This window comes from Poecilia reticulata, linkage group LG7 (assembly GCF_000633615.1).
Source record: "Poecilia reticulata strain Guanapo linkage group LG7, Guppy_female_1.0+MT, whole genome shotgun sequence".
NCBI classification, from domain to species: domain Eukaryota; kingdom Metazoa; phylum Chordata; class Actinopteri; order Cyprinodontiformes; family Poeciliidae; genus Poecilia; species Poecilia reticulata.
Genome location: NC_024337.1, coordinates 28,958,572 through 28,971,490, shown reverse-complemented (window position 1 = coordinate 28,971,490; position 12,919 = coordinate 28,958,572). Strand labels below are relative to the sequence as shown.

The 12,919-nt window shown below is 39.2% G+C and overlaps 1 protein-coding gene across 3 annotated transcripts in view; it reads right to left on the bottom strand.

Moving 5' to 3' along the window:
* Positions 1 to 12,919, bottom strand: part of LOC103467993 (kazrin) — a 166,770-nt gene that overhangs the window by 26,992 nt on the left and 126,859 nt on the right. For all 3 annotated transcript variants that reach the window (XM_017305778.1, XM_008414774.2, XM_017305779.1), the window contains exon 5: positions 424 to 615. In XM_017305778.1, the coding sequence (XP_017161267.1) occupies positions 424 to 615 (192 nt within the window). The remainder of the gene's footprint in view (positions 1 to 423; positions 616 to 12,919) is intronic.

Below are 12,919 nucleotides of genomic sequence, written 5' to 3'. Positions count from 1 at the left end.
CATGCAAACTCCATGCAGAAAGACCCCAGGCCGGGAATTGAACCCAGAACCTTCTTGCTGCAAGGCAACAGCTCTACCAACTGCGCCACTGTGCAGCCCGCTATGTTAAAATCACAAACTTCAATTTATTTGACTGGGTTTTATTTGGACAAGCCAACATGGAGTGGTGGAAAGAAAATAATGCAACCTTTTCAAATCTTCCTGCAAATGATCAACTACGATTCGGTCTGTACTTTGACTGGGCCATTCCAATACATGAACATGCCATCATCCAAAACATGTTATTGCCATTGGTTCTCTGTATGCGGTCATTTTTCTGCATTAATATAAAGTTCCAAGTATTTTGCAGTCTGTTTTTTTGTTCTAATAAAGACCGTTGCTGCTTCAACGCGCAGCTCATGGTTTCCTGTCTGGACCTCTTACCTTGTAAAGCCTCCTTGGCCCGATCCAGCTCCTCTTCCTTCTGGGCCAGCTGCACTCGCAGCTCCGTGGCGGACAGGACGTCAGCCGAGCAGCCTCCCTGGGTCTCCTCCAGGTCCTTGCTCAACATGTCCTTCATCTGCCGCAGCAGGTGCACCTCCTCCTGGAGCTGGGCCACCTCTTCGCGCAGCAGGACTAGAATGTAAAGAGAGAGGAGGAGAGCTTTCAGAGAGTTGAATGAAAACCCGCTGACCTCCTTTTTATTTTTTATTTTTAAAGCCAAAGTAAAAAAAATAAAATAAAATCAAGTAGATAGATAGGGGGTTCTCATTAATCCAGTCTTGTTCAGGTTCACTCAAACGTTTTCTGAACTGTTCTTACTGAAACACAAATGACTTGGAGCTCAGGAAGTCACAAGTTTTATTTTGATTGAGATAAGTGCCACACTAAATCCCATATTATCAATAATAGTAATCATGGAATAACTCACACTCACAGAATAACTAATGAGTGGAATAACTTTATTTTGTTATTTTTGAAGCTGCCTGGTGAAACTACTCTGTGACAGGAATTGGAAGCAGCAGCATTCATTCGATATTCACCAAACGCTTCAAAGTGCTTAACACCGCAAACAACAAAATGAAAAACAGAAAGTGGTGGTGGAAGCTGGTTCTTCCCTTCACAAACACGAGTCGCCAAAAAATGTTAAAGTGCTCTTTTCTACAACATCTCATGTTTCTCACACAGCCATGACAGAGTAATGGCAAAGTTTTCTCCAGCACATCAGCCTTTATCTAAAAAATTTATCTCTTTTTGCCCAACAAATGTGCTTGCATAGATGAGGCCATACAGAGAGTGATTTAGAAAAAAAAAGACGGGTGGACTCATTCTGCTCGATTTCATGCACCCTGAGGGCCAAGGGGTAAGATGGGAACGGGGGAAAACCGCTCTGCCCCGTCCTGCAAAGCTCCGTTATCGAGTGCTTTGCATAAATTCCACTTCACTGTAAAATCCTGCATCCCAACTCCAGTATTTCTGTATGAACACAGTGTGGATGGGAAGAAAAGTTGAAGAAAGTCTCCACAGAAAATATTGTTTTTTAAATGTGCTGGGAGTCAAGAGTATGAATTTATTTTTTGATTTGTTAAATACTATAACAGCGATAGATCACTCCTCGCTCCTCTTCCTCTTATGTTTTCTTAAATCTTGAGCATGTTTTTATTTGTCTCTAGAAAGAGTGGAGAACAGATCTATACATTGATTTATTATTTTTTTTGATTGATCATGATGTGAACATTATTAAATCTTGATTATCTTACCGTTCAGTTGTGACCAAATTTTGAGTAACGGCAAAGACAAAACAATGTTGCTTGTCGAGCCTGATGACTATAAGCTTCGCACATGTGGTTCTCACTCACGGTCCAAAATAAAAACCATAAAGACAGTGGGTAATTGTTTATTTCTAAACAATTTTCAACCTTCATACTAAGGATTTTAATTCACACTCAAAAATTCAGAGAAATAATAATTTTATGTAAGCAAAATATGAATAGGCACAGAAAATATGTATTCTTCCCACAATGCATTGTAAGACCCGTCTCTGCCTGTTTGTGAGACTACCATAGCAACGGGGCCTCTCTCTGGGCCCCGTTGCTATGGTAATTAATTATCTGCACCTGGGCTGGCTCTCTCTGTCAGACAGGATGCTGCTGATGCTGATCTATTCTTGTGAGACACCCAGCGTCGGTCTCAAGGACCCTGACATATAACCATAAGCTCTAGCAACATTTTGAAAACATTTTACAGGAGCAGGCATGTGTTTCTATGTTATAACAGACTTTTAGACCAATAGGCCAATATTTGTGCCTGTGAGGGGGAGTTAAAAAGAGTTTTGGAGTCAGACCTCCCTCCACTGTGCTGTGTGTGTTTCAGAGAGAAAGATGACTGATTCTGTGAGACACTCAGGCTCGATTTTTGCTAGTTTTTATCAATTTATGTCGTCATTTTAACTCAGAATCCCACTAAAAGTAATAACTCCCTTCTCTGGATCAAGCTGAACATTTTGATACCACTTTTGTGGGGGTGCACGCAGCGGTTTGGGCCGCATTAACGGTGACGTAAGAAAAATAAATAAATAAATTGACATTCTATTAGGCGTAGAACAATCGGTTCCTGCCATGCATTGCATAGCAGGCCCCAATTAGAAGAAGGTTGGAAGAGAAAAAGAAACACTTGTTAGTGAAGTGTCATTAGAAGGAGGTATAATTAATGAGCATGATTAGCAACTCCATTAGCATAACCCTTACTGGACACCAGAACAGTTGTCCCATTTGGAAATAATTGGTTATGGGGTAAAGCTCAGGTGGTTTAAAACCTAAAAATACTCACATACCCAATTTTTTTTCCATTCATTAGCCTTCTTTTAATTTTTTTACATTTTCATTACTTTTTTATATTGTCCAAAGGCAGCAATACCAAAGGTGATAAATGGGGACACTGAAAAAGAGCTTGCAGTTTGTCTCGGTGGCTTCGGCGCATTTCTCAAATCAACAAACGGTACCGGTAGGTCTCAAAAATGTCAAAACAGTCGGTTTTGACATTTGCAAAACAGTAGGTACATTTTCCAAATGTTTGTATGCAATTCATACAAACAACAAAACACCATGGATCAACGGATTTCTCAAAATCCCTTGTTCATCTCTGAAAAGTAAAAATTTGTATCAGTGAACATGTCAAATTGTTTTGTAATGTTATCAATGTTCAGGGTACATGTGAGGGTTGTTGTTCAGTAATTTCTTGAAAACATTTTGGTGGCAAGTGTTGTAAATTGTAATGACCACAAAATGAACAACTTTCAAGCATGAAATTTATATATCTGTAAATGTTTGGGAAATATAATTTATAGACAATTATACAAAAACACCGTAACTGATCCAACTTTTTTTTGTTGTTTGAATCAGTTTCAATGTACAAAATGAATCTAACTGAGACCAGATGTTTACATAAACCAAAGAGACACAGTATTTTGAATCAGACTAAACTTTTCCTGTTTTGTATAAGTAAGAATGACCAAAAATCTTTCTTTTGCTTCCTATTCCGTTAAATACTGAGAATTTGTAGCAGATAGACAGACAGACCGCATTTCTATTAGGGAGGTTTTATTTATTTTTCAAATCAAAATACATTTTATGATAGCATGATTTTTTTCAGTACCTGTCGATAACACCTGTAAATAAAACAAGAGTGGCACATAATCAATTTTATACCTGAAAAGAGTTCTCTACCAGCCAGCTGTAGCAAAATGAACCAATCTACAGGAAGCATTGAGAGAGATTTTTTTTTCCCATATGGCCCATTTTGCAGGACATTTTGGCTCAGCACTCATCTTAATTTAATACATTCACCCGTCTTATTTGGCCTAAAGCTTTGTGGAAGCAACACAAAATGGAGGCGTCTCCAAAAAGAAGAGATAACTTTATGGGGGACAGCATTAACAGGAAAATATGAATAAAATTCATATCTGAGAGAGTAATTTGGATGCACTGTCTTGCTTGTGCACTTTTTCACTACCACTCCTGATAAATACTTATGAGAAGTTTAGAGATATTTAGTTTATTCATAAAAAAATACTAATAGCATCACAACTGACATTTTTTCAGAGGAGCTTCCGATTCCAATATTTTTAATGACTGCATTTTTTTTCCTGATTTAAAAACATCAACTAACTGGATGTAAAACAGAGATACATTTGTTTGAGCGTTTGTTCGTGTTTAAAATGATTCTCATCTGCACTCCAACTCATATAAATGGAGCATTCATTGTAAATTCATTTAACTGGTTCCATGTTTATTATCACTTTGTTTGCATCATCAGGTGAAACTCATCTGTGACATTGATCGACAGACACGTCTTCCTATTACTCTCTCAGAACATTTTCGGTCCGCCTGGTTCGGAGTGAATTTTTCAGATGAAATCCCAGATGTCTCTTCAAAGAAGGAACTTCTGATGTACCAGCTTGCGATTCTGTGGCCCCAGTCAGTTCTGCTGGCCCCTCCGGACGGTTTAGGGTTATGATTATTAACAGATATGATTCGACATTAATCAGGCGGCACTCAAAAGAAGTGAATGTGTCGCCCGGAGGTTTTTACATTCTCATTCAGTGCCTTTCCCGATTATAATCAGGCATGCAATGACTCAATGCTGTCGGGATTCTGAGTAGCACAAGTATGCAGTCCACTGCTGCAGCGAAAGCTTGCCAAATTCTTACAGTGTATTACAGACAAGACTGTCAACATCCGAGCCCCGCTGTGCAAGATCACCTGTCTGAATAAGCAACAACAGGAAACGGTTGATGTGTGATGAGGGATCACACCGTTGGCTTCTGCAGACCTTCATTTAATTCAATCAATTATATCTTTTATTTATTTGTGATAAATAAAAGTACAATGACCTAGAAAAAAAAGAATACGTTTAAAAAAGAAAACAACAATTCTAGCAAGGACTCATACAAACAGTAAAATGAAATGCTATTAAAACACAAACACATTTTATCGTATTATGCATCTTTCATTTTAGCTGCGCTCAAAGGCCAGCATAACCTTTTTGCTACTAATTATTTTTCCTTCCTATACAAATAAACACAAACCACTAAACTTGCGTGAACAGATGTTTCTGTGAGCACAAACAAAGTGAGTCTGGCGAAACGAGGTTGTCTTTTAGTTTCAGATGGCGTGAGCCTGTCGCCAACACCAAGTCTCTAGATAAAGACCTTGGTGGAGGTCAAATGCTGCTTTTATAGATGAACCTTCAACACCATCTGTTGCCTACTTGCTCAGTAAGACATCTTTTTTTTTTCTCTCCATTTAAACAGTCGCCTCTTTCTGTTCTGAGAGGACTCAGTCGCAGCAAAACAACTTTCAAAACATGCCAAAAAATGCAGGAAGGTCGACATCAACACCTTAAACTGAAACTTTTCACTGGAGATCCAAGGATAATGTCAGATGTGAACTAGCTGAGGGTTCAGTGGCGATATAAACGACACTGTTTTTAGTAATTTTGGGTTTCTTTTCCTGGTTTTAAGTCCACTGTCAGATTTCAAAAACGTAAAGTAAAGCTTTTCCTTTAGACAAGAATGAACTTGAAGACATAACAATAAAATCATGTTCATGCACAATGAAATATCCCTATGTTTTTCCAGATGAATAAAAAAGATCCATCTTTTTTAAATATCAGTGTTGATTAAATAACACGAACACGCAGAAATCGTGTTTTATTTTGGATCTACGCACACAAACAAAAATGGCAGTTTTTCTTTTTTTAAATACTAAAACGTGTACGTTCTCCTTACAATTTATTTCTGCACTCCTTGACATTTATTATGATGAGCACTGAGAGAGATTAGACCGAATCGTTTGAGGAATATTTATAAAATGATCCTTGAATTATGTACATTTCGTGATTTCTCTCCCAGTCCCATTCTTCTCCAATCCCCTAAACCGACTCCGGTTAATAAGATTCACTGAAATCGTAAATAAAACCTTCTTCCTCGGCCACATATCTAAACGGCCGCTCTGAGTGTGTGCATTTGCATAATAGCAGCCATAAATCAGCTGACATGCAATTGGGAGCGGTGAATTATGAATCTGATCAGTGTCGCTTCCTATTTGCGTGATTTAAGCAAAATGGCTAAAACTGTCCCTCTAAATAATCCCGCATCTGTTATGTGACAGTTTTGGGATGGAGGGAAATTGTAGGAATATTGCTAAAAAAAAATAAATAAAAAATCAGCACTTCTTGAGGGACACAAAACTCATCCTTCTTTCTTCATGATGAGAAGTAATGGTGTGATAAAAATGTGATACAAAATGAGAAAAGATCAGATCAAAATTTAAATTGACAATTAACATTTTTTTTGATGACCAAAGGTTTCCCAGGAAAACTCCAAACTTATTTTGGGTGCCTTTCCTCAGGTTCCTGCAGTGTGTCATGTTGAGGTGCTTTCTCTATCCGTCTCTGTCTTTATGTCACCCAGTCCCCCACAAACTCCCGACTTACGCCGTCTCCTCCATCCAGATGTTCCTCCTCTCCCACATGTAAGAAAAAGTAGCGGGACTCGGAAACGAAAGTCGCAAAAAAAAAAAAAAAAAGAAGGGTCCGGCAATCTGTCAGAGATTTCACTGGCCATGAGGCAGCTGAAATTGGACTTGGCTGCAACAGCTGTGGAGGTGGAAAATTGATGGAGAACGACAGTAAGTGTCTAGAGGGGGATCATTTTTAGATTGCTTTTCAGTCTTTTGAGAGGGTGGGAGGGAAAGACAGGATGGAGTTCAATTTTTTTCTTCTTTTTGCTTGCTACCGGTGACAAAATCAATTAACACCCTTATTGTTTCCGCAGAATTCTTATGCAGCCAACTTGTAGAGGGACGCACGGGCACACACACACACACACACACACCCACACACACACGCACACACACGCACACACACACACCCCCACACACACACACGCACACACACACACACACCTGCGCGCACACATGCACACACACATCCACAGACCTGTTAACAGCCAGTAGGCTCCTGCAACTGGAGGTATTTGTTCAGCCTGGCTGCAGACTCCTTAGCTCCTTAGCTTTATAGCAGGTGCTCTTTTTGAATGAAGTATTTTTTTTTCTTTCCTGATACATTCATAATCTTGTGGATGCACTGCTGCCATTGCTGTGGAACAAAATAAAGTTGGAAATTTAAAAGAGAAGCACCTTGTTGGAAGGTTGGATCCTATCAGGAAGGATCCAAGATTTCCTAATTTTGTAAATACTAGAGAACAAACAACATTACGAAGACCAGGAATCACATGACTTCGATCTGCTAAAGGAGTATTGTTCAATCACCAATATAAATAGCACAGCTGTTCAGCTAAACTGGGCAAGGAAAGCAATAATCAGAGAAGGGCCGTAGCATAGTGTAATATGTGAGAAAATCAGAAAACAAGAAAAAGAAAAAAAACACAGAAAAAGGAGGCTGAAATGAAGGAGGCTGTTCACATAAGCTCTCCATACTCAGTGGCAGCATTATGAAGTGGAAGAGAGGGAAAGCTGTTAGAGTTGATCAATAGTTGGACGGAGCTAAATGCAGTTCAAAGCTTGAAGAAAGCCAGTGGAAGTGGGTCAAAATCAAAATTTGTGGAGGAATCATGACATAATCTTGACAAGTCCAAGGGATTTGAAGACATCAGCGAGGCACTTCAAATTTGCTTCAGAAATATGTGCTGAAGTTTGTTTTAATTCATAACGTCTAGAAGTTGTCTCGGACACATTTCCTTTCCAGAAGAACGAGGAAGCGTTCGGCCCGAACGGAGCATGCATTGTACCAAAGTGAGGCAGCACAAAAAGTACAACCCAGTTCAGGAATGTGTGAATTAAGAACGGTGGGGGATGTAGGAGCCGCTGGGGTCAAGAATGCGGGCAGCAAGTGCTTTCATGATGGGAGGCAACAACTCACATCCTCTCATTTGTTTTGGACTCTGCGACCGAGTCCCATCCCTGCTGAAATAGCCATTTTCCAAAGCATTGTCTGAAATCTATTCAGAGACACAATGCGTACCACACGGGTTAATGGCTTAACCTCTCCAGGAACCCTTTGAGTGGACTTGAAATAAACAGTTATCGATTTTAAAACACACCTGATGTGATTGGGAATGGGGAGGGGGGAACCCAAGTAGAACTAGGAATCAGGGAGTTTATGGAGTTCTACTAACCTTTGCACTTTCCTACTAAGTGAACTGTGTGCAGTTATCGTACGGATCAATTTTTATGCAGATTCGATTAAAACCAGTGCGGTCTAAGCTTATTTCATGCAACCAAAAGGGCTCCGTTTTGTGCAGTCGGACCTTAGTAGAGTAAACATGTTCCTGTGCAGGCTGCGGATACATTTCTGTATTGGCATCAGACCAGTTGGTGCCTTTGCCTCATTGTTTATTTCTCGGGCTCCATGTTGCATGAAGTAACAGAGCTCTTTCCCACCTGTCGCCGCACAACGCCGGTCAGGTGGGTTAATGTTACTATCGCTACACTGGAAAAACAGCCGAGTTTATTCAGGTCTCATGCAGCGACATGAAAGTCATGTTTACTGAACATATTATGGTACTTATAGTAAATTTGAATGGGCTTTATTATTATTATTATTATTATTATTATTATTATTTTTTAAATTATTTTTAATATTTCTATACATTCAAAAGAAGGAAGAACCACTAACTCACTAAATCAGCTCGACTCGCAAAATCCAGAAGAAAAAGAAAATACTGTAAGTTGTAGTTTTTCTGTAGGTTTGAGTTTTGCGAAGCAAAGTAATTATTATTTTATTTTTTTTCCTGATGCCGTGGCTTTTGACAACTGCAAGGTAATAAGTTACATTCTGCAGACTGAGTGCTGGACTCTGCAAAAATATGAAAACAAGACTCAGTGCGTTCACCGTTAGTATAGAGCTTCAGCAAGTTTCACATAAAAGCTACTGTTTCACAAAGGAGGCAAAGGTGACCTGCATATATATATATATAATTTTTTTTTTTTTTACACGATGCTTTTAATGCCACACCTAATTATGCACACGTCAGCCAAAGTGAAACAGCCAAATGTGTTTCAAGTACTCTTTCATCTCAAATGAGATAGCCAGTCAATAATAATAAAGCAGAGTCTCCCTCTTCCTGCATCACACAAACTAATTTTTAGGAGCTATTGACAGCAAATTCATCAGCGGCAGATGACAGATGTAATGCCTAAGCTCTGACTGATGAAGCAGCCTCTAGCCTCAGCCTGATCTGACAGTGCATTGCTTTGGATTAGCCAGTCAATCCTCATGAGCAGAACAATCTCAGTTCGTCGCCTCAGGAGATGGCGAGGTCATGGTTGATGAGCAGCGAGGAAAAAAAGGAAAAGAAAATATCTCGCCTTCGGGCACTCCATCATAGAAATCAGACTAATATTATGCATTAACGGAGGAAGTGATGAGGACAGATTGGTATTCCGGAGAACACAAAAGAAGGGATGGATTGTGATTTATTGACGAAAGGAACAGTAATGAGGGCAAACCTCTGTGGCGTTTACCCCCAAATAAACTCATGATTGCTCTGAAGTTCGGAGACTGCAAATATGGAAGTGTGGATGTGCGACGTTGGTTACTCAAATAAATCAAGAGACAAGGCAAAAAAAACAATCTGGTGATTGGTACCAAGAGCTACAAAGTCACATTGACAACAACTGTGTTTTCTATGAGATGTTAAGCGATTTCCAAATTCCTTCAGACAGCGAGACTTTCAGCATCTTAACTGAGTAGAGCGAAGTTATGCCGTTTTCTCCGTTCAACCTTTCGACCTCTGTAACGGATCATGATGAATCTGGAAATGTTCAGTAGAGATTTCAGTGTAGAGCTAAGAGTCTACATTCTCCTGGAAGCACACAGAGAGACAGCAGTTCAAACCACACTAATTACTTATATTACACACTTCCATCTATTTTAAAGGTGAATATCATCATCATTATGTCTATGTTTTAAGCAGCAGGGGAAAAAAAAAAAACCACGCAAATGTGAAATTAGAAAGAAGTCTACAGATTCTGATCATCGCGTACGTGGAACGCCAAAACCAAGCAGCTGGAATACTGTGCAGAGACGTCAGTGTGAAATACAAACCGGGTGACCCAAGGTCAAACTGGAAATGACGAAGCTGAGATCTTGACGGATTTCAGATTCAAAAGGACAGAATAGTTACGACTAACCAACCGGGCGTTGTAATTATTGATAAGCAGCAGCAGAAAGCCGTTGTAATCGATGCAGCCATCCTCAATGACGGAAACATCAGGAAAAAGGAACAAGAGAAACTGGAGAAATACCAAGGGCTCAGGGAAGAGCTGGACAACACCTGGCAGGTGAAGGCATCTGTGGTCATCGGAGTCCTTGTGACAGTGACCTCCCACACTGGAAAAGTGGCTCAAAAAGATCATCCATCATGTCAGTTCAGCAGGGTGCAGTTTTAATAACAAATACTGTAAGGAACCCTCAAGTTCCCAGGCCTCTGGTAGAGAACCCTAAGCTTGAGATGAAGAAAAACCCACCGCATCCCGGTGAACAAGGGGCGACCGAGAGACTAACGTTTGTTTCATGCTTTCACATTACCACTTTTTAACGCAACATAAACAACATTTGGCCCAACCAAACCTAACCACAGACACATTTAGTGATTGTTTGAACAGTAAAATCTGAAGTCAGAGATGTTTAAATAGCAGTGTCACTCCCTGCTTGATCTCTTCCCTTCTGACCAGTCAGTGTTGATCAAGCACTCTGTGCCTTAAAGTTACAGAATCTGACATCCATATACTGGCAAGCCTATTTCATGCTTCAGCTCCTTGGAGTAATGGGGGTTGAACTTGTGCGGGAGTACAGCTTAGAACAAAGCTGAACAGTGGGCAAAAAAAATAAAAATAAATGAATCGAAGAGAAAGATGTCTACTAATCCTGGCCACATTCCACAACAATCTGTGTCCATTTGATTAAAAATAATGACCTGTCGTCAGCTAAACTCTGTCCAAAACTTTAAATACAAATAAATTAGCTAAAATCATCTGATTATCACAGTACAAATGTACAGTAGATAATCAGATTAGCATTTCTATTTATGTTTTGCATTGTACTTTCCTTAGTGGTCAACAGATATTTAAAGCCGTCTTCATCCTTGTGTCCTTTTTAAACAGTTGCATAAGGAGCTTTCTTATTTTCACAGGCTACACGTGCAGCAAAACTGACAGAAATCCATCAGAACAGTGTGTTCGCTTTACAGGCTCTCTGCCGTCTCTGAAGTGAAAACTGCAAACAATGAGATCACTGTCTTTCAGAGGGTACAGATGGACAGATATACGGGATAGCTTTCAGGATTTCTCCGTCACGGAGATTAACGAGAGAGTTTTCCATGAAACTGGAGGAGACACAGCCGGGGTCATTAAGGACAGATGTATAGATGGGAAACGAGATTGATGGGAGAACATCTCTAAATCATAGGGACACTGTCTAGAACATTTAGATCGTTTTGAATACTTTCAAAAACGACTGAGATATTGCTTTCTGAGAAATGATAGTGTTCCTCGAAACACAAAATGATCACTTAGCGTTACCAGTAATGGCTAAATAAGGAGACAATAGGCTGTAATTTTATAGGGGAAATGTTTTCTTTTCCAAAATAGAGTAAAATTTTAAGATTTTATGATGTAAGATTTTCTTTTTGTAAAATTTATCACAGCCAATGTCTCCATGCATAAACTTGTGAACGCCTTTGCTTAATTACTATCAACAGAAATGGCCATCAAGGGCTGAACTGTTTTCTGTTGGAATATGATTCTTTTCTGATGAAGTAAAAAGCAACCCCAGAATTATTATTATGAACCCCAGAAAGAGCAATTCAAGCTTAGCATCCATGTATCTATGTTTGACGCTCTTATTTTGAAGAAAGTCAGTGAGCAGCTCTTGAGGTGCCTCATGTTGACAAAGTCAACCTGTAGAGCAGCGACTCTCATCCTCTAGAATATTTATGTTTTCAGTTCAAATAATCTCACTGTTCTGAATTAATATAAATCCTACTCACTACTCCAAGCATTTTAGGCAGAGTTGTGGATGAATGAAACTACTAAAAAAGGAGCATAAAATAAAAGCTTGATTTGGAGTCAGACACTCCAAATTAGCAAAAATAATCTTGTTCACCACAAAGATGAACAAATAGCCCGGCAGCTTGCGTCATCCATGACCCTCTTCTAGAGTCATGCGATTTATCTTCCATTATTTTAGGTCAGCAGGCATTCAGGTGTGAAATAGGAAAAAAAACACAAGGGGAATGCATTATAATTGCCCAAATTTGCACTATTTGCCAATTTTCTGAGATAATTAATAACACGCACGCTGCAGCCCAACACTGGAGGTTAGTGACTTCGATTGGTGCTTTTCTGATAGCTGAAACGAGTGGCTTACCCTGGACAGATTTTATCAGATGTAAGATGATGGCCAATTAACTCCGTTTTACAAGAAAAATATATCTGCCTAGCTAATGTTTTATGAGTGGTTGGAGAAATGTGTGGAGTGGGAGCTATTTTATTCAGAGATATACAAAAAAAAAATCATCATTCAAATTTTATTTTTGAAAAATGTCATTGTCAGATATTTTTGTGTTGGCTTTTTTTTTTCTTTGTTCACACCTGCAAAAAATGTTTATTCAGCTTGTTCCCTAAAATCAAGTTGTAATCATAGAGGCTGTTATTGCAGAACCTTTGTTGTGTCAGACATAGTTTCCAGATAGGAGAGCTGTTTGTGATCAAAAGGAAAAGAAAAATAAATAAATAAAATGGAAAAAAAAAGAAATAAAAGCATCTGTGAGTGTGAAAGTGTTCAACCCAACCTGTCAGACAGATGGATGGATTCACTCAGACATGTAGATAAATGGTATTTGGGTGAATTCCAACTC